Source organism: Mixophyes fleayi, chromosome 2, assembly GCF_038048845.1.
Source record: "Mixophyes fleayi isolate aMixFle1 chromosome 2, aMixFle1.hap1, whole genome shotgun sequence".
NCBI classification, from domain to species: domain Eukaryota; kingdom Metazoa; phylum Chordata; class Amphibia; order Anura; family Limnodynastidae; genus Mixophyes; species Mixophyes fleayi.
The window spans coordinates 359,709,012-359,732,390 of record NC_134403.1 but is presented as its reverse complement, the minus strand read 5'-3'; the positions used below and the strand labels follow the sequence as shown (position 1 = coordinate 359,732,390).

Here is a 23,379-nt window from a genome sequence, read left to right as displayed (position 1 = left end):
GTAGAATGTGCGGCTCATCTGCGTCCAGGCGGAACTGAGGCGGCTCCAACCACAACCTCTGACGCGTCTGAGTTATTGGAACGCTCTGCGTTCCACGCTGCCACCGTCTGATGCTGGTGGGCTGAACAGCTTCAGCACAGGAAGTGCAATGGCGGCTGGTGAGTATAGGCTGTGTAATATTATCCCTGTGATTCAGTCTATGCAGTGTGCCACTCTCCAGTTGTAGAAGTATCAGTATGCCCTCCCAGCCTTTACCTGTCATCTGTTCCACAACAGTTCCTAAAATCCCTGTACCCCTTCCCTTGCAAATTGTTCTTCTTCAATGTGAAGCATATACATGTACTCAGCAATCATCTGCACAAAACGGACGTCTTGATTCTTGCATTTAATAATAGTCTATATAGGTGACTTTATGGTGTCATACATTGTATGCTGAGCTTTACCAGTTGTAAAAAGCAGTGTTCACAGATGCTCCTTCACTAAAGCGCCCTCATGTGACAGAATAAGTCCCTACCATTACTTTAATTTGCTACTAAGGAAGCACTACTGAATATTGTGCTTTTCTTACTGGAAAGTTGCAGCAGTGATTAGCTGCCTTTTGGGAGTAGACTCAGATCAGTGACCGCTACCAATGGGCAGCACGGTGGCCTAGTGGTTAGCACTTCTGCCTCACAGCACTGGGGTCATGAGTTCAATTCCCGACCATGGCCTTATATGTGTGGAGTTTGTATGTTCTCCCCGTGTTTGCGTGGATTTCCTCCGGGTGCTCCAGTTTCATCCCACACACCAAAAACATACTGGTAGGTTAATTGGCTGCTATCATAAAAAATGACCCTGGTCTCTCCCTGTCTGTCTGTCTGTGTGTGAGTGTGTGTCTATATTAGGGAATTTAGACTGCAAGCTCCAATGGGACAGGGACTGATGTGAATGAGCTCTCTGTACATCGCTATGGAATTAGTGGCGCTATATAAATGATGATCATGATGATATGCATTGTACAGAAGTTACACTAAGGAAAAAGTGCAAATTGTTCCGGAATTCATGCATCCATAACAAGAGGAAATGGGAGATCTCTGTCCTGCAGAGCTTACATTCTAAATGGTGCATTGGTCAAACGTACAAACACACTAGGAAAAGATACAAGGGCTAGTTTAAAGACACGTGTACACAGATAATTAACAAATGCCTCATGTACAGTGTGAAACGTCATTTAGGGGGTGTTAAGCGACAAGGTGTCTTTGGAAATTGTTTATGTTCCAGACAAATAATGAAAGATAAATAAATGGATATGTATATACACCGATCAGCCACAACATTACAACCACTGACAAGTGAAGAGAAGAATATAGATTATCTTGTTACAATGACACCTATCAAGGGGTGGGATAGATTAGGCAGCGAGTGAACAGTTCTTGAAGTTAATGTGTTGGAAGCAGTAAAAATGGGCAAACATAAGCATCTGAGCGACTTTGACATGAGCATCTCGAGACAGCAGGTCTTATGGGATGTTCCCAGTATGCAGTGGAGAGTACCTACCAAAAGTGGTCCAAGGAAGATCAACCAGTGAACCGGCAACAGGGTCATTGGTGTGTGCGGCGATCCAAAGCTAGCCCCTTTGGACAATCCTGCAGAAGAGCTATTGTAGCACTAATTGCTGAAAAAGTTAATGCTGGTTATGATAGAAATGTAGTTTCAAAAGGCAACGGGGTAAATGTATCAAGCCGAGAGTTTTCTGGTGGGTTTGAAAAACCAATCAGATTCTAGCTATCATTTATTTAGTACATTCTACAAAATGATAACTAGAATCTGATTGGTTGCTATAGGCAACATCTCCACATTTCAAACCCGCCGGAAAACTCTCAGCTTGATACATTTACCCCCTGGAGTTTCTTCCGGTAATGCACAGAGATGCCCTATTCATTTTATCAGAGTACTACTGATAGGACAGTTCTGTGTACTACCATAAGAAACTCCTTTTGTCTTTTGAAAACTATCTTTATGTCAGTTTAGTAGTAGCACCCAAAAACTTTTTGGTGCGACAATCCTTCCTATTTTATTACTATGATAGAAAGGTGTGAATCACAGTTTGCTGTGTTACCGCAGACCGGTCAGAGTGCCCATGTTGACCCCTGTCCACCCAGAAAGCACCTACAATGGGCACGTGAGCGCCAGAAATGGACCACGGAACAATGGAAGAAGGTGGCCTGGTCTGATGAACCACGTTTTCTTTTAAATCAAGTGATGCGTGTTCATCATATACCTGGGGAATAGATGGCACCAGGAAGCACTATGGGAAGAAGGCAGCCGGTGGAGGCAGTGTGATGCTCTGGTCAATGTTCTGCTGGGAAACCTTGAGTCCTGGCATTCATGTGGGTGTTACTTTGACATGTACCACCTGCCTGAACATTCTTGCAGACCAAGTACACCCCTCCATGGTGACGGTATTCCCTGATGACAGTGGTCTCTTCCAGCAGGATAATGCTGCCACACTGCAAATATAGTTCAGGAATGGTTTGAGGAACATGACAAAGAGTTCAAGGTGTTGACTTGGCTTCCAAATTCCCCAGTTCTCAATTCGATTAAGTCCAAGCCATGGAGGCCTCCACCTCACAGCTTACAGGACTTAAAGGATTTGCTGTTTTCCCAGCACGAGGGGGACCAACACAATATTAGGCAGGTGTTTTAGTATTGTGGCTGATCGGTGTGTATGTATACACGCACACACATGTAAAAAGCAAGGCTTTTTGCTTGAGAAAGCCGGGTTAATGTTACCGTAATAACGGTAATACATTTCACGCAACGTTACTTCTGAATTCCCCCCAAAGAATGCGTTTCTGAAATAGTAAATAACGACCCATGGTTCATTGTCTTGTAGAACCGCAGTTATCAGCAATAACTTGACATAATTGTAAGACTGATAAAATGATATCAAGGGATATTGACCTGCTCCCCCCTTACACCTCTACTTCTGTTTATAGATGCTGGAGGACTTTAGTTTATGTACAGCTTTCTTAATGTGCCACCACCGCATCTCTATGGGGTCACGGTCTGGATTTCTTTTTCCGCCGTCCAGTTATAGATTTTCTGGTGTACTTAGGACTATCGTCCTCTTGAATGATCCAGTTTTTGACTGAGCTTAGGTTGTCTCATTGCAAAACAACCTCAAATCATCACCCTTCCCCTACCGTGCTGGACAGTTGTTGTGAGATTCTTATGGTCATACAGGATATGGATTTCGACAAACATAGTGTTAGTCTTTGAGACCAAACAGATCCACTTTGCTCTCGTTGTTGTTTTAAGATGCAATTTTGCAACCCTAAGCCATACGGGAATGGGGTTGTTTTTCAGAAACAAGGGGATTTTAATAACTACCCTTTCATGAAAGTCATACTCCAGATTTTTGGTAGAGTTATGAGATTTGCAGCAGCAATCTCATGTATATGTTTTTTTTTTCTACTTTAAATTGCAAGTTCAGTACCGTTTTAATATGTCAATTTTCTTAGCTAATCCTCTGCAAATTATAATCTCCTTTTCAAGAGCTCTGTTTGGCAAAATAATGGCTGCCAGACATAGGCTCACAACTCTCTGCAAGTCATGTGATAGCAGAAGGCGGACGTAACAGTGCAGACTGAGCCAAAGCCTCTGTGCTCATTATATCATGTGCCATGTGACTGTGGTTACCATGGTAGTTCAGAATTATAAATCATTAATAGCAGCCTGAAGAAAAAAAAACAAGGGAAAAGGTTAAACACCAACATTCTCCTTATAGCCTGCCACAGTGATGTTAAAAATACACCTGATGTTTTCATGGGATCGCTGCTTAAACATTTAATGTGTTGACAGAGGTTTTTAGATTTCCTTTTTCTTATTGGCATAGTATTAACAGAAACCTGATTGCACCAAACTGCTAAAGGTTCTGTTTTTCTTTTATTTAGAGATGTAACACCTCCTAATGGCCAAATAATGAAATGCACTTCATTAGCAGCACCCTGATTAAATGACCTTCGTTATTGACATGGAAGTCATAAGATATACTTAATTTTTATCACGTGACTTATCTTTTAACAGGTAATGAGTAATATCTGATATTTGACACAAGAGATTAGGTTTATCAAACAGGACTAGATGATTGTTAATAATATCCTCATAGGTATGCGTATATTTCTGTTTTTGTTTTTTTTTAATAACATTAATTATGTGGGATTAAGTATTGTGTAATATTACATAAAGGAAAGACTTTGCTTGTTACATTTTAATTTATTTAATGATCAAAGTTATCCAACAACTACTGGCACTGTGTGAAAAAGTAATTGCCCTCCTAATTAAATCAACCCAATTAAAGGTATATTTAAAGCAGTGAGCTGATGGAACATGACTAAGCATCATTGTAGCCAGCCCTGCTCCATATAAATCTGACTTATTTTGACCCTTGCCGTTGGTAGAGAAGTTGCCAGCACAAAGATTAAACAAGAATATTATGCCACAATCAAAGGAAATTCCTAAAGAGGTCATAAAAAAAAAGTTATTTTAATGATCAATCGGGAAAGGGTCACAAAGCCATGTAAAAGGCTTTGGGTATTCACCACAATATCTACACATGGAGAACACTTGAGAGAATAGTGAATTTTCTGGGAGTGGGAAGGTAGCATGGTGGAAATGTCTGCTAACCAAGAAGCCCATCTATGCTTGTCTCTCGTGTGCCGAGAAGCAGCTGGATGATGCACAAGAATTGTAACAATACTGGCGGTATTATCTGAAGCCCAATAGCCGAGTAGATATCCAGCGAGTAGTCAGACGTTTGCCGGGTCGGTACACAAGAGGGTGGTCAGACGTTTGCCGGGTCGGTACACAAGAGGGTAGTCAGACGTTTGCAGCGTCGGTACACAAGCGGGTAGCCAGACGTTTGCCAGGTCGGTACACAAGTTGGTAGACACAGATGCAAGGTAGAGTAGCAGGAGCTGAGTAAGCAGAATACTCAAGCATATGTCTGAACCAGGAAGTGCCATTTATAGGCCCAAACAGGAAACAGGATCCAAGATAGTTTCTCCTTGATTCCAAACTGGCCATCTTGGATAAGGGCAAGTTCGCAAATACAGAGACCTCTAGTGGACGGAGGTGCAAATGTCAACGTAATTCCTTACAAGAATGTTCTATGAAAGGAGGCGTGAAAACTGACGAAATGGAATCTGTTATATCTGGCATTAAGCAAGCCTAGTTTTCCGCAGTAAGAACTTTATATCAACAAGGAGATATGGTGGCGGTAGTGTGAGGACGCTTTGCTGCTTCAGAACCATAATGACTTGTCATAACTAAAGGAACCTTTAGTTCTGTTCTTTTCTGAAAATTGTTGAGTAGAATCAGCTTATCTGTCCGTGAGCTGAAACATTCGTCCTCGGATGACAAGTGTTACTCTTGTGGTGCTTCTCCGAGGGTTCTTCACGCCATGAGAGTGTGAGTCGCCTGCTTCTGATTTGCTTTCTATCAGCGGTCAGTTAGAATTGGGTGCAGAAGCAGAGGGACCCTGAAGGGAGGGGACAGGCGGCTGGGCATAGACTCTTATATGCTAGATATCATTGGCTAGTATCTAGGCAGTTAGACTTGGCATGTGACTGCCATCCCCGCTGACGGGGCTTCCTGAGGCAGGCGGCTCCTGGAATCTGAATATATGGCTTTCCTATTCACTTCATATTGACATTGAGGACGGTCGTCTAACCCTTCTTGTAGTACCCATACCATCCAGCAAGTGGAGCACTTTCTACCAAATCAAGGCTGCCTAGTACAGTAGGAGTCACCTGATCTAGGAACAGAAGCTGGTTCAGAAGAAAGCAAATAATGAATGTAAATGTTCACCAGATTACACTTGGTAGTATGAACAGTAATATGACTGAATAATGACCCAGTCATCTAGCCATCACAACTCATATCCTTACTCTTGCCCATTTTTCCTGCTTCCAACACATCAACTTCAAGAACTGACCGTTCAATTGCTGCCTAATATATCCCACCCCTGGACAGGTGCCATTGTAACAAGATAATAATGTTGTTCACTTCACTTGTTTTAATGCTGTGACTGCTCGGTGTAAATCGTATTTATCATCATAATCACCATTTATTTATATAGCGCCACTAATTCCACAGCGCAGTACAGAGAACTCACTCACATCAGTCCCTGCCCCATTGGAGCTTACAGTCTAAATTCCCTAATATACACACACACAGAGAGAGCGAGAGAGAGACTAGGGTCAATTTGATAGCAGTCAATTAACCTACCAGTATGTTTTTGGAGTGTGGGAGGAAACCGGAGCACCCTGAGGAAACCCACGCAAACACGGGGAGATCATACAAACTCCACACAGATAAGGCCATGGTCAGAAATTGAACTCATCACCCCAGTTCTGTGAGGCAGAAGTGCTAACCACTGAGCCACCGTGCTGCCCATATTTACAGTATACTCTTCAGTATTGGGGCACAAGTATTTTGTAACCAGTGTCCATGAAAATGTTCAGCCATACCCCATGTGAAGCCCTATGTATCTGTGATGGTTTTAGGGTATTGATCTGCTAAATATTGATTCACAAAACTGCTCCGTCCTCTGCGTATGCGACAGATAAACGTTTGGGGATAAAATCTTGGTGGACTCTTTTGTAGCATTGTGCTCTTATCTCTCCTCCAACAGAGTAAAAGTGAGAAAAGTGAGGCGTTTATATACAGCCCATTAGGAGGCTGTGGACGCCTGGGCTGTGAGTGATGTTATCAGCAGTTACAGATAAATGATGTCAGTCAGATACGATCTGTTCCCCTCAGCTAGTGTCACTATGAAATATTGGGAATCCCCAGCTTTTGTCCTACAGCTCTGATCTACGTTACTGACCCCTGAGCCTGGGAATAGATGTTTCCCAGTTCTCGGTCATTTACAAGAGGCCACCAGTTCAAACGCTTGTGACCTTTGTGTGATAATAACTGCTCTGAGCTTCAGAACTGCATAAAGTGTGGTCAGATGTGGTGTAATTACTGATGAGGGAACAGTGACACCGTATTTGTGGTGAGGAAATCAGGGGACTTTACCTCATGAATACCTTTTATTATTACTATTATTTATTTATATGTTCTTTATGTGTCATTATCTAGTTTCCCATCTATTTTACAATGCTCTAGAAGTTCTAAACATAATATGTCCAAGGCTGGGTACACACTAGAGAAAATTACTGCAGATGCGATTTCTGTAACGATTTTACCACCGACTGAAAGTACCGATGATCATTCAGATTCATGTGTACACACCTACACGATATACCGTCAGATCTGTGATCTTCATCTGTCATAACCATCTGCTGAAAAGCTGGTGACTCTGCATAGTCTATAGAGATCTATGGACACCGCTGGTGGTGAGTGAGTACACACTGCCACATTTGCTCAACACCGTTCCATCGTTGACTGAGTTTTTTAGTCCGTTTATAAAATCAAATCAAACGATATAATAAGCTTTAAAACAATAAAACGTGATCGTTGGAGCGTGCACACTAATGCGGTATCGGAACTAACAGTCATTCATCGTGTGATTGGCCCAATAATCAGGTGAAAAACCTGTCGTGTTTACACAGCTTAACATGGTTAAAATTAGTGGTGCTATATAAATAGCTGATGATGATTGGATCAGATGAATTACATTGTTAGATTACAGAAAACAGTTACTGAGAAGAAAAGATGGGGATAAAAACTAGTGGTGTTAAAAAAAAAAAAAAAAAGAGGGTGTCATCCATAGGAACCAAATAGACATTTGCTTTTATTTCTACACTGTAGTAAAAAAAACTTAAACCCACATATTTTGCTTTATAGTACAGTGAAGTGAAATCCTATCTCTATAAATATTTACATTTTTATGCAAAGATGTCTTCATCATTTATTTATTTTAAATATGTAGAAAAGTAGGTATTTTTTGGCTAGGAATGATTTTTCTGCATGTTGACTGGTGAATGTTTGTAGCCTGCAGGTCTCCTTTGAGGTTTAGGTCAGTAGCTGTCAACAGAACGTAGAATCCAATCTGGAGGGTCATCGTTGAAAAACAACCCAGTGATCATCTACTGAAATGTTATAAATCGTTTGTTCCATTTTATAGCTGGACTCTGGCAGGTTATCAAGATAAAGCTGGTACACACGGCAGGTTTTTCAACCAATTATCGTGACAATCACACGATAAAAGACTGTTAGGTCCGATATCGTATTAATGTGTACGCTCCCATGTTCTATCATACCAAAGCACATCGTATCGTTTGATTTGACAAGCTGACTACAAATCATGATCAACGGTGTAACGATGTCGGGCAAATATGGAAGTGTGTACGCACTCCCGACTAGCAGCGTAGCCGGATATCTGTAGAGTGTACAGAGTCACCATCTTTTCAGCTTTTCAGCAGATGGTTATGACAGAATAAGTTCCCATATCTGACAGTAAATCGTGTAGGTGTGTACACATGAATCAGCATGATCATCGGGACTTTCCGTCACTAGTACAATCATTATAGAAATCTCATCTGCAGTAATGTTCTGTGGTGTGTACCCAGCTTTAGGAACATGTAACCGAAATCTAGTAAAGAATTTCATTTTGTAATAGAAAACAACCAGAAAATATATATAAATTATGCATTGCATAGGCTAACGAATTACAGAGATTTTGCACTCTTTTTTAGAGGCACAGAGACCCCCTTTCTAAACATTATAAGCTGATTTAGCATAGAACATAGCAGAGACTGTTGCAATTTGTAGCAATTCAGTGGCATAATATGTAGACTGTATAATCATCACGTTAACTATCATCATCATCAGCTATTTATATAGCGCCACTAATTCCACAGCGCTGTACAGAGAACTCACTCACATCAGTCCCTGCCCCATTGGAGCTTACAGTCTAAATTCCCTAACATACACACACAGACTAGGATCAATTAGATAGCAGCCAATTAACCTACCAGTATGTTTTTGGAGTGTGGGAAGAAACCAGAGCACCCAGAGGAAACCCACGCAAAGACGGGGAGAACATACAAACTCCACACAGACAAGGCCATGTTTGGGAATTGAACTCATGACCCCAGTGCTGTAAGGCAGAAGTACTAACCACTAAGCCACTGTGACTATTACAAGATTGTGGTTAGCATTGCTACCTTTACAGGCAGCTCTCTGCATGTTCTCTCTGTGCCAGCGTGGTCCAGTATGCACATGACATCTATGAGGCCAAGCAGTTCACATGTAGGTCACCGCAGCCCTATCTAAACTACAGGAGGTGGTGAGTTACTGATGTCCCACTCAGGGAACAGAAACAAACACTTAATTCTCCCACTGCCTCCAGATCTGCTTTCAGCAGCTACAAGTGTCATTCATGTTTCAGCTCTCTGCTCCCTTACAGATCGCATTCCTTCAGGTGAACATGACAGAGGTTGAACTGAGTTCAACTGCTATAGATAAGACCTGTACATCATCTGCAGGCATTATGCAAGAACATTTGTTAGGATCGGAATTCTTGTAGCCAATAATGTGTCAAATCCGTTTAGGAATATAAAGCAATTTACCGTGAGGGTGTTGGTGATGAGGAGTGTGTAAAGGGCTGTTGAATTTGGATATTTATTTATAATTTAATAAATGAAACATTTATGCTATTTTTTATTTATTTTTTAAAATAAGATTTAAGTTGGCAAGACACAAGTTTATTCAGCCCCTCAGCCGATCACCGAGAGGCTGGACCTCTGTTATTCCATCATATGTCCAAATATTTCCCATCCATAACAATCGACTCAGAAACAGTGATGTTTTTGGGACTGTTTAGCAACTAATTAGGTCAGAGATGACCTCATTTGTCTTCAAAATTGCACCGTATATGGTCAGCAGTCTCTGCATGTTCTATAAACCAGGGACAAACGCAGGATTTGTAGAGAGGGGTTTCCACACCACGCCGCCAGTGGGCTTAACCAGCATCTATGGGGGCGTGGCTATAGTTTTAGACAGTGCTTGGCTGCTCTCCAACTCTTCCTATCCCCATAATATATATGGGCAATGCTGCGTGCACTACTGATAGGTGCACTCAGCTCTCCCTTTTCAAGCAAAGCCGTATGAAGCGGGGGCAGGGTCCAGCCACCTCCATTATACAGTTCCCTAGGCTTGGAGGGGGGTTTCCAGGCCCTAGTAAACCCCCGCTGCCTATGTAAACGTTCACTAAAACAAATGGAATATAGAACGAGAATGTTATATATTAATTTTTGCTTTTGTTTGTTATTGATTTGTATTTATAGTTGTTGTGGTGGGGTAAAATTCCAACACAGTTCCGCCCCTCCCCCGGCACGGTCGCCAACTCTTACTAAGTTTACCGACAGTCTGCAACATTTTTGCTAGTTGTTTTGATAATGTTTTATTTTTTTGTACAATCAGCATTAGTGTTATATGCACCAAGCCTCCAGTATTGAGTCTTTCTCACTTCATTTTCCATACGCTATGTGTCCTAAAAATTGCTCATAATTATTTTGTTTTGTTTTTACATATTTTCATATCATATAAACCTATAATAAAATTGATTTAAACAAAAATATTTCATTCATTGGTCAGCCTGCAACTGCTGGCACCTGTAGTTCTGCAATAGGTGGCCGACCACCTAACCAGGTGTACACATGAATGAAGTGTGTATAGGGATGAGGGGGTGTTACAGTGACAATTAGAGGTACATTATAGCGCAGATACACCGAGCTCCAGTGTCGGGGCAGCCTGCTGACCTTACATTGACCATTTGGCTAAGTTGCTGATTAACTGCGGTGAACTTTTCCTGACTTCGTTTTCCTCTCTCCTCAGACTGTTATCAGCCATCGCTGCCTCTTAGGTAATCTAAGAATATGTTTATATAGTTACACTTGACTGGAAGTCAAACTGAAAACCACATGCTTCATAAAGTGTCTCCATTTCTATTTTAATTTGGCTTTTGTTTTCTTCCAATGGTCTTATATTCCGTCTTGGTAACTCCTACGGGAAATGTTTATTAGAAGAAAGTCCATTAAAAAAAAAAAGTTAAAGTTATCATGCGTAGTTGTCAGCTGTCCCTAATTTCTAAGAACAGTCCCAGGTTTTAAATATCTGTCTTTGATAATGTCCCTATTTTTTTAATGCTGATCACCTGCGGTTACACTTACACTGTACATTGGATGCAGTTGTCTCTATTATTGTTCTACGAGATCATTACATCAATATTTATTGTAGAGTTTAGGTCAGTAGCTGTCAACAGGCGTCTGCAGGTAATGGTAGCTCAGCTCTATACATAGTATATCATCATCATCTATTTATATAGCGCCACTGATTCCGCAGCGCTGTACAAAGAACTCATTCACATCAGTCCCTGTCCCATTGGAGCTTACAGTCTAAATTCCCTAACACACACACACACACACACAGACTAGAGAGACTAGGGTCAATTTTGATAGAAGCCAATTAACCTACCAGTATGTTTTTGGAGTGTGGGAGGAAACCGGAGCACCCGGAGGAAACCCACACAAACACGGGGAGAACATAGAAACTCCACACAGATAAAGCCATGGTCAGGAATTGAACTCATGACCCCAGTGCTGTGAGGCAGAAGTGCTAACCACTTCGCCACCGTGCTGCCCAATTATTGTGCACTTAGGTTAGCGAAGAAGACAGACCCCGAGTTATGCATATTATTATATAATATATATTCTATTAATACCATGACAAGCTACTATAGATTATAATGTTAGAATAGGTGAGCAGTCTCAAAAAATATTACACTCCTTAGAGCTTTACTCCAGTATATAATCACTCCATAAATGACTTATAATGGGATTTTTGATTTTGTAATTCTTACCATCTGTAATGACAAATGCATTATCGACGACATTATTTTTAATAACCTACATGTGTGGATGTTTTCACTTAGGTGACACCTGAATCCTTCACGGTTGAGTACTGAAGCCTGCAGGATGAGGTGTAGATAGAAATCGCACAGTGTTTGTAAAGAGGGGTATCTATCCTCACGCCCCTATTACTTCCCCCATAATCCAGTCCATTCCCCCCATCAAGCAGAGACCTGCTGGATCGTTATCGTTGTCTTGCATAGAAGATCCCGGCTGCTACTCTTTATCTTCAGCCTCTTATAGCACCAGTTCCTGGGATTAGCATTTCTAAACCACACACCTATACAATACAACATGGGTCCCTCTTAGAAGCAGTTGTTCTGTTTAAGTAAAGCTTCTCCCTGAACCGTTTCTGTTGGTGTCTACTGCACTGGTCCGTTGTGGACCAGGCAGACTGGGGCAACAAGACCCTTATTATGTATATTCATCATCATCATCATCATCATTTATTTATATAGCGCTACTAATTCCGTAGCGCTGTACAGAGAACTCCCTCACATCAGTCCCTGCCCCATTGGAGCTTACATTCTAAATTCCCTAATACACACACACACACACACACAAACAGACACACACACACAGACAGAGAGAGACAGACTAGGGTCAATTTTGATAGAAGCCAATTAACTTACTAGTATGTTTTTTGAGTGTGGGAGGAAACCGGAGCACCCAGAGGAAACCCACACAAACACGGGGAGAACATACAAACTCCACACAGATAAAGCCATGGTCAGGAATTGAACTCATGACCCCAGTGCTGTGAGGCAGAAGTGCTAACCACTGAGCCACCATGACTATTACAAGATTGTGGTTAGCATTGCTATCTTTACAGGTCTGGGGCTGCTCTCTATTGAACTCATGACCCCAGCGCTGTCAGGCAGGAGTGCTAACCACTAAGCCAACATGCTATATTATATTGTTATATATTTTTCTTTTAAAACACCAACATACTCTGTAGCGCTGTACATTATTGGGAGGTTGCACTAAAATCAAGATAAAATAAGTAAATAATATACACTGAAACAAGAGGGATAATATCTGTCCAAACAAACTGTCAATCTAAAGGGTTAAGGCAGAGCCGTAACTTAGAATTCTAGCGCCTGGGGCGAGAAAGACAAATGCCGCCCCCCCTAGCACTCAAATTTAACCAAATGAACCTAAAATGTTCCTAAATTGCGTCCCCCTTCAGCGTTGTGCCCTGGGCGTTTGCCCCTGTCGCACAGCCCTAGTTACGGCCCTGGGTTAAGGAATGAGTGAGGGGTAAGGAGGATGATTGGGACATAAAATTAGACACTAGCAGAAGATTCCCGTGCTGTGTATCTTGTGCGTACCAATACTTGTAGATATTGCATGCGTAAGTCTAATACTCACTAGCGTTAATTTCTAACGCTCCAATGGTCGTTTCTAGTGTAACCCTACCCATTATTGCTGTAACTATCAACTATCGGAGGATAACTGTTTGTAGCGTAACCATTCCTATTAATGTTGTTATTGTCTCCGCTAATATATGTTCCATTTAAGTTCCTTTTTCACAACTAGCAACTTGGCCCATCCACGTGTGTTAACCGTAGATAAACGTCCTGTGGGAGCATTGATGATGCACCGAACATTAGTAACAAGCACGTGGCAATCACTTAACTAGCTTTACAAAACGCTATCGCAGTCCCAGTGCATGCCAGGCCTAAGAGACGTCCCCAAAAGCAGAATTTGTCTGCAGCTTGGGGCATTTATCTGGGGTCAGGACCACATATATTATATACTAGCTGAAGTACCTGGCATCGCTCGGGTTTAAATATTCAAGTTATTAAGTTATCAATGAGTTGGATGGAACTGTCAACTTTTTAAAATAATTAGCAGCTCTTCCAGCACACCCATGAGGTGGCTGCACAGTGTCGTTTTTGTTTTTATATAAAATGTCACCCAAATCCATCCAGTGGAAGGCCCAGAACAGGCTCCCCGGGTCAAAGTTCTGCTCAACGTACACCAACGAGAGGTCCAACTGGGCCCCCTAAATCCTGGCCAGGATCCAACTGGACCACCTTGTGTTCTGACATCCTGGTCGGTGCAGGGGGTGTCCGAGTACATTACTGGACCGACAAACAGACGAATGATTTTTTTTATATAAGATTAAAATTGGTGCTTGTGTAGGTAGCAGAATAGTAATAAATTATTTACTTTTTCCTTGCATTTTTTTTTTTTTTTTCTACCAACAACCTGTTTTCCCGTTTACAAATGATTATCCAGTGTTGGATGATTGATGTGCCATGTAGTTCCGTGACCAGCTGTACTGTCATTACGTGGTGGTCTCTGGACACCGTTCACCTGCAGGACCGTCTGCTCTAACAGCAATCATTTTGTTAGCGTGATGATTGCTACAAGCTGTGTTTATTGTACATGTGATTTATTTGCAGGACAGGATTACTCTGCGGCAACCGAGTGATGACTTAAATGTCCTGATCTACATTTAACCTGAGGTGTAAGTAAGTGAAGATTTTCGTCTTCTGTATAAAGTTTCCATTATATTAGTCTCTTCATTAACAATTTGTTTTTTAGATCCATGCTTAAAGGGGACGGCCCCTTCTTAATCAGTCCTGCCTGTGCGTATTGTAGTTAGGGTGGTGTCTCCCTCCCCTCAGGAACTGTTTCTTAGATGAATCAGAGAGCCGCCTCTCTCCATGGCTTTAGCGTTAGTCCCCCCCATAGTCCGCTGGTAGCGCTATGAGTGAGCTTGTTGTATGCTTGTTTCCTGAAAACATAGTAACATAGTTGATGAGTTTGAAAACAGACACCAGTCCATCAAGTTCAATCTTTTTTGGATTCTCCTGCGACCCCTCTCTTATATTTGAAATTGATCCAGATGAAGCAACTGCCAATCAGTTTTAATTGTAAAGAATCCCTCCTGACCCAATATTGTCATTCATTTTAATTAACATTCGTAAACCCTGGATACACTTTTCTGCTAAAAATTTGTCTAACCCTTTCTTAAACATATCTATTGAATCTGCCATCACAACCTTCCCTGGCAGTGAATTCCATATCTTGACTGCCCTTACTGTAAAGATCCCCTTCCTTTAACTGGTTGTGAAACTTCCTCTCCTCTAATGTTAGTGGGTGACCGCGTGTCCTGTGTATAGTCCTTGAGGTAAAAAGTTCCCATGAAAGTTCTCTGTATTGACCCTTAATGTATTTGTACATAGTAAACATATCTCCCCTTAGAGACCTCTTTTCTAAAGTAAACATGTCTAAACTGGCTAACCTTTCCTCATAACTTAATGACTCTATACCCTTTATCAATTTTGTCGCCCTTCTCTGAACCCTTTCTAGTTCCAAAATGTCTTTTTTATAGAGTGGTGCCTTACACACTAATCTTGTGGGGCAATTTGGCCGATTTAGCCAAGATTGACCCAAAATCACCACTGAATACTGACAATCAGAGAGGACAATTAAAGTCTGTTCAGATTTTAATTATCCGTGAGTTAAAATGAGGTCCGCTGGTTACTACAATAATTATGGGTCTACAGTCATCGGCTCGCTGTGCTGCAAGCCGCCGTAAGATCGCCAATTTATGAAATGGGCAGCACAGTGGCTCAGTAGTTAGCACTTCTGCCTCACAGCACTGGGGTCATGAGTTCAATTCCCGACCATGGCCTTACCTGTGTGGAATTTGTATGTTCTCCCTGTGTTTGCGTGGGTTTCCTCCGGGTGCTCCGGTTTCCTCCCACACTCCAAAAACATACTGGTAGGTTAATTGGCTGCTGTCAAAATTGACTCGATTCTCTCTGTCTGTCTGTGTGTGTGTCTGTGTGTGTGTGTATGTATGTTAGGGAATTTAGACTGTAAGCTCCAATGGGACAGGGACTGATGTGAGCGAGTTCTCTGTACAGCGCTGCGGAATCAGTGGCGCTATATGAATAAACGGTGATGATGATGATGGGAGCAATTTGGAAACAGAGTTTCTTTGTGATACTCTGCAAAAAGGTGGCAGCTCTTACAGTGTTCACTAAATTGTGACGGCATTAACTTAAAATGAATATAATATAAATTGCAGGATTTTAGTATTGTTTTTTTTTGGGTTTTTTTCATTTACTAATAATTTCATATTTGATTCCTAGGTATTGGGCTGTGGCTATCCCCGTATACCTCATGGTCACTATAGGCATTGCTTATATCTTCTTATTCGGTATAAATATGATGAGTACAGCATCTATTTAGCTGCTAGATTTTACTGCATTACAGTTAAGCAAAACGGCTGCTTCTTAACCTGTGGGTTTTACAATCTGTGCATGTTTTAGGCTTATTTAAGCATGGTGCAAAGATCGGTTATCTTGCAGCACAAGGCACCAATCAGAAACCTCAATGTTACAGTGTACTGTAGTCAGACTATGTAGGTTATAGAGCATGAAGACTGCTTGCACTATTTTTATATTCTCAGTAAATGCTGTTATTTCAGTCAGGAATGTTTATATGGGAAATTATATATGATCTTGTTTTTCGTTCCTCAGTCTTTCTGAGGTGACAGGATGGTTGAGAACTCCCCGTCCCCTCTGCCAGAAAGAGCCATCTATGGATTTGTCCTCTACTTGGCTTCTCAATGCGGATTTAGTGAGTATACAGCGCCCTGTTATTATAACCGTATAGCTGCAGATTATTTTAATCCACTTTGTTTATAGGCAGTTTACACGAGCTTTCAGCTAGGAACATTTATTGCACTTCTTATACTCAAATGCAGGAACCATAAAGAGAGACAGATTAAGAAGAAGAATTAAAAGTTATAGGAGAAAATTCAATTAGCCGCAAAGTGTCTCCATAATTGACGGCAATGTCCGTTGTGCGATGTCTGCTCCCCACATCGCCAGCAATTGAATCCCCCCCCCTTCCATAAAGAATTTAACACGCAGCTGGTGGATCACGTCTTATGATGGCAAATCTCCCCAGCTTCTCTACCATTGCGCCTCCTACTCCTGGTGGGTTTGTTGAACTTCCAGTGTAACGGTCACATACACACGGTGGAGGCAGCCATTTTGTGGATGATATTTGAATGCACGATATTAGAGTTGCTAGGAGACGGGGACGTCACTGAGACACTTTGTGGGGAATGGGGTCCATGTTTCTTTTCCATGTCCTGTAGATGGTCCTCGATTACTTCTCTTGTTCTGTTATCTCTCTTGTTGTCTTCCAGTCTTGTATCTGACTTGGGCTTTTGTCCCTGAATCGTGGTTACACTCCTTAGGGCTGACGTACTGGCCACAGAAGTAAGTACCGCACATGTATGTAGGGTATGACATGGGTGAGGGATACACAATGATCTCTACTAGAATGTTATATCAGCAGATAATACAGTAAATGATCACTTGTATATATGGTGATTTTTTTTCCCCTTAATCGATGTTTACATTAAAAATTAGTGGGTGGGGTCAGAAGGGCTTAAGCTCCTCCCCCTCGCATGGATGGATATACTGATGGTTGTTATTGGAGATGTAATATACATCAGTGCATATACATCAGCCAAAACATGACTTGAAAATTAGTTACTTCAAAACAGTGGGCAGATGGCTGGGCGCTCATCATCATCATCATTTATTTATATAGCGCCACTAATTCCGCAGCGCTGTACAGAGAACTCATTCACATCAGTCCCTGCTCCATTGGAGCTTACAGTCTAAATTCCCTAATATGGACACACACTCACAGATAGACAGACAGAGAGGGAGACAGACAGAGAGGGAGACAGACAGAGAGGGAGACAGACAGAGAGGGAGACAGACAGAGAGGGAGGGCCTAGGGTCAATTTCGACAGCAGCCAATTAACCTACCATTATGTTTTTGGCGTGTGGGGGAAACCGGAGCACCCGGAGGAAACCCAAGCAAACACAGGGAGAACATACAAACTCCACACAGATAAGACCATGGTCGGGAATCAAACTCATGACCCCAGTGCTGTGAGGCAGAAGTGCTAACCACTAGGCCACTGTGCTGCGCTCTCGGGTGTTGGTGCACCCTCAAGAATCTGTACTAATTTAACATATGTCCCTATTTCAGCATATATATATATATATATATATATTTACCATGAGCCTATCTCAAAGTTCCATTTATGTCAATGTGCTGCAAGACTCGAACTGGATTTACCTGTGAATACAGAATAGAAAAAAAATTCTGTGGTACTTAACAACATATTAAATAAAGTGAATGTACAATCTGGCCAGTGAGTAATCACGTCCTCCGGGTGCTCAGCACCTCAGACACTTCCGATATCCCTACAGTATTTGCAGTCAAAGATTAGAGTAAGATTTACCTTACCCAAATTGCTTGTTATACGAGAGAGTCTTTAAGCCTCTCTTAGGCTGGGTACACACTACATTTCTCCCCATGTGATATAGTTAACGATTTTACCAACAACTGAAGGGGGACAAAAAAAAACCTTGATCAGCATGCGATTCATGTGTACACACTATACACGTTTTACATGATTTACCGTCAGATCTGTGATCTTCATCTGTCATAAACATCTGCTGATAACATTGTGACTCTGCACACTCCATAGAGATCTATGGACACTGCCGGTCCTGAGTACATACACACTGCAGGGTTGGAAGGATATTGTTCATCGCTGCAGCGTACACACTAATGCAATATCGGGCCGAACGGTTGTTTATCCTGTGATTGGCCCGGTAATCGTCTGAAAACACTGTAGTGTGTACCCAACCTTAATTACGCCCGTGTGTGAACAGCCAATCTTGGACTGGGCTAAGTGGTTAGCACTTCTGCCTCACAGTGCTGGGGTCATGAGTACAATTCCCAACCATGTCCTTATCTGTGTGGAGTTTGTATGTTCTCCCCGTGTTTGCATGGGTTTCCTCCGGGTGCTCCGGTTTCCCCCCACACTCCAAAAACATACTGGTAGGTTAATTGTCTGCTATCAAAATTGACCCTAGTCTCTCTCTCTCTGTCTGTGTGTCTATGTTAGGGAATTCAGATTGTAAGCTCCAATGGGGCAGGGACTGATGTGAATGAGTTCTCTGTACAGCGCTGCGGTATCAGTGGTGCTATATAAATAAATGGTGATGATGATGATGGTAGCAATGGGGAAACAGAGTTTCTTTGTGATACTCTGCAAAAAGGAGGCAGCTGTTACAGTGTTCACTAAATTGTGACGGGATTAATTTAAAATAAATATAATATAAATTGCAGGATTTTAGTATTGTTTTTTTGTTGTTTTTTTTTCATTTACTAATAATTTCATATTTGATTCCTAGGTATTGGGCTGTGGCTATCCCCGTATACCTCATGGTCACTATAGGCATTGCTTATATCTTCTTATTCGGTATAAATATGATGAGTACAGCACCCTTGGACTCCATACACACGGTAACAGGTAATATTACTCCGTTGCTTGTGGTCATCTGTGCTCTGTGTGATACGAATGGGCCATACATTGAGGTCTTTCAGATTTAGTCACTCATGTATGTTACATGTATGATCAATGAATAGATCATAGTGTTAGGCAATGGCTACACATGCATTAGGCTGAGTACCACGCCATAGAATTTTCCTACCAATGTGTTATCTATAACGATTTTACTAACGACTGGAAGAAAAAGCTGATTCATGTGTACACACTATACACGTTTTACACGATTTAGCTTCAGATCTGTGCTCTTCATCTGTCATAACCATCGGCTGAAAAGATTGTGACTCTGCACACTCCATAGAGACCTATGGACACTGCCGGTCCTGAGTGCATACACACTGCAGGATTGGAAGGACATCGTTCCATCGTTGAACGAGATTATTAGTGCAGTTAAAAATTAAATGGAGCGATACGATGAGCTTTAGAACAAGAATTGTTCATAGGCTGTTTTTCAGCCCATTTTCGGGCCAAACACAGTTATCCTGTTCCTGAAAGGCAACGAGCTTTGTGTAACAATACAATATTGTGGACAAATGAATTTAAATGAAGCACAGACCAAAACTGGTGTTATAACAAGGGTGTTGTTATAAAGAGAGTGACAGAAATGAATTAATATATTTTAATGTACTGTTGTGCAGAGAATATATCTTGTAGCATGCAAGGGTTGTATTATAAAGAGGCAGTTCTATAGGGTCTAAGTAATACGGCAAATATGGAGGAAAGAGCAGCAGACTTCCACTCCTTTCTCCTTCATTGCCCCCTGATGGGCACTTTGGGCATCCGTCCACCAGGGGGTGGTATGAAGGAGGAGTCGGGGTGGAGCTAGGGCATGCATGCATGAAAATCATCATCATCATCATTTATTTATATAGGGCCACTGATTCCGCAGCGCTGTACAGAGAACTCACTCACATCAGTCCCTGCCCCATTGGGGCTTACAGTCTAAATTCCCTAATACACACACACACACACACACAGACAGACTAGGGTAAATTTGTTAGCAGCCAATTAACCTACCAATATGTTTTGGAGTGTGGGAGGAAACCGGAGCACCCGGAGGAAACCCACACAAACACGGGGAGAACATACAAACTCCACACAGATAAGGCCGTGGTCGAGAATTGAACTCGTGACCCCAGTGCTGTAAGGAAGAAGTGCTAACCACTAAGCCACCGTGCTGCCCGCTGCACATATGGTTTTTGACAAGAGGTGCCGATCTGCTCCAAAAATTGAGCACCGCGGTTCTATGTACATTAGTACATGGTGCCTTATATTTCTATTGTCCTCCATTCAAACTCACAATTTCCAGTGTAGTTGAAAAAAAAGACACCAGACACCTGGTTGCCTTAGTCCGTTATGTGCTCCAGTTTCCATATATAGAATAGTCCCGCTTTTACAAATTCAATAATGACTGAAGAAATGAAATATAGTTTGATGTGCATTTTGTTCTGTGAATCTTGTTTTTTGTTTTTTTTATAAGCAGTTTTAGAGCACGTTCTTGTGTTTACTTCAGGTGATTAGACGGCCGTGTGTACAAATTTTATATTGAGTTAATTTACTCTATCCGTTATCTCCCTACAGACATATATGCGAGAAATCAGCAGACCAAAGATTGGGACGAGGATTCTGTTCCTGCCTTGCTAGACATCCCGATCAGTGAGGTCAACAGAATGTTCTACCTTACCGATAGGGGACTTGACCTGAGGAACCATTTCTCACAGACCCGTTGATGCCGGAACTTTCTAGATTTTAAATAATTTTCTTTGATTTTGTAAAAGTAACCGTTATGATGTTGACATTTTAATCCCTAGTTTACTCCTTTTGGGAAATGTGTCATTCAGTGTCTGTGGGAGTATTTTCTTGGATAGAGCGTTCTTAGGGGGGGGATTCAATTGCCGGGGATGTGGTGCGCGGACATTGCACCGCGTACATTGTTGGCAGCTATGGTAGAAATCTCAGCTCATTTTTCCTCGCACCACTATGGGTTGAGAGGAAAATTGAGCCGAGATTTCTGTCAAATCTCCGCCGTGAAGCGTCTCACGGACGATCCGGAGACGCTTCCTAATTGAACTCCACCTTAGAGCAGATGACGGGTATGAAGAGACTTAAAGGAGATGCTCAATTTTTCCAGGGTTGATCATCAAGGAGAGCAAACCCATCTCCCCAGACACCTTACTGGAAGGATCTTTCTAGGGTGGTGTCTAGATTTATGCACTGGTGTCTCTGGGCCTGAGTCATTAAGGAGAGCAAACCCATCTCCCCAGACACCTTACTGGAAGGATCTTTCTAGGGTGGTGTCTAGATTTATGCACTGGAGTCTCTGGGCCTGAGTCATTAAGGAGAGCAAAGCATAACAAAGGAGTGACTTTGCATCTGGGCAAAACCATGTTGCATTGGAGGGGGAGGTAAATTTAAAATGTGGGGACAGATTTATAGTTGGTATAGGACATGTCCTAGATCAATTGTACATTTCAGTGTAAAAATAAAGGTATCAAGCATTTGTGTGCTAGATGAAAAAAGCAGCCAGTATTTAAACTTATGTGCAAAATAATAAACTAATTTGCACCCCTTGCATTGTAACATGGTTTGTCCCAGAGAATATTTATTCCTTCTTTTTGCCTTACTTTCCTTAATGACTCAGGCCCCCTATGTTTTCCATCCTTCTGTCTAGAAGACTTGAGGCTAAAAAAAGAGAACTGAAAAACCTTGAAGTCCAGGGGACCTGATTCATTAAGGATCTTAAATGAAGAGGTATCTTATTTCAGTCTCCTGGACAAAACCATGTTACAATACAAGGGGTGCAAACTAGTATTCTGTTTTGCACATAAGTTAAATACTGACTGTTTTTTTCATGTAGCACACAAATACTTGATAGCTTATTTGTACACTGAAATTTAAAGTTGATATTTGTGTGCTACATGAAAAAACAGTCAGTATTTAACTTATGTGCAAAACAGAAAACTAGTTTGCACCCCTTGTATTGTAACATGGTTTTGTCCAGGAGACTGAAATAAGATACCTCTTCATTTAAGATCCTTAATGACTCAGGTCCCCTATGTCCAGGTATCTCCAGAGGTGGCACCTCACAATTATGTGGATGTGAGACGCTACATACAGAGCAGGATATGACCAGAGAGGTGCATACCTGCATTACAGTTTTCCATTTTTAAATGGCAAATTTTTTTTGCCATATACAAGTCCTCCTTCAACTTTGAATATATTACTTACTCTTTTTTTTTAAACTTACTTCTCTGCATTTTAGCCATGTCTCTTTATCATAAGGCAGAGTCATTTTATATTACAATATACTAGTCCTGTTCACCTGCGTTCGGTGGGAGAAATAATGTGCGCTACAAGCGAGGTGTCCTCCAGCAATCAGTACTAGAAAACAGGTAATTCTTAGTTGTTAGTTGCCATGGAGAGCTGGTTGGAGAGTTTAGTGGCGTCCGCTGTGGGAATCAAAACTAGCGCGTTTCACCACCAGTGAATTCTTTGATAAATTATTATTTTTTTACAATTCTTATCATTGTTTGTTCCTTGTTTACCTCGGTATTGTTTTTTTACATTATTATGAGTTTTATTTTTCCAGTACATGCACCATTAATTTTATCTTTGTTTAATTTAAATTAGTATGCAGCCTATTCCTCTACAGCTACCCTTACCATTGTTCTGCATTCATTATCCCTATATATTGTGTGACAAAGTCACTGGATTGGTGTTTGAATATTGATATATTTCACCTAGGTTTCCTAACCGACTGCTTTTAAAAACCCCAGGAGAATGTTTGTCTGCAGTATCTGTGAGCTGCTTAAGGGCTATAAGCTTGTTGAAAAGCCGGAAAAGGGTCCTGAGGTTTATGGAAGGAGCGTGAGGGCGGGCTCCCTCCATAAGGCCCATAAACTGTGTCGTCCAAGTTACCAGTGATCCTGCTGGTAATCAGGAGTTGTCTTAGTTTATTAGTCAGGAGTGACCATATTTAGCTAGAGCCAGACAGCAAGGTGTTTATTTTGGAGTTTTCATTTGTTTTCTTACTGAATAAAACTGACTGAGGCCAGTTGCACGAAA

At 41.6% G+C, this 23,379-nt stretch overlaps 1 protein-coding gene across 4 annotated transcripts; it reads left to right on the top strand.

Annotated features, from left to right (window-relative positions):
* The first annotated feature begins 70 nt into the window (after positions 1-70).
* PIGP (phosphatidylinositol glycan anchor biosynthesis class P) lies at positions 71-23,379 on the top strand. Of its 4 annotated transcripts, none has more exons than XM_075197242.1 (6): positions 71-158; positions 14,315-14,379; positions 16,406-16,505; positions 17,083-17,155; positions 19,160-19,278; positions 20,896-23,379. In XM_075197242.1, the coding sequence occupies exons 3-6, from the start codon at positions 16,424-16,426 to the stop codon at positions 21,042-21,044; spliced, it is 423 nt and encodes a 140-aa protein (XP_075053343.1). In that variant the 5' UTR covers positions 71-158; positions 14,315-14,379; positions 16,406-16,423; the 3' UTR covers positions 21,045-23,379. The 4 variants fall into 4 exon arrangements, with proteins under 4 accessions (XP_075053343.1, XP_075053340.1, XP_075053344.1 ...); XM_075197239.1 differs by having other exon boundaries at positions 14,315-14,383; XM_075197240.1 differs by lacking the exon at positions 71-158 and adding an exon at positions 10,840-10,858 and having other exon boundaries at positions 14,315-14,383.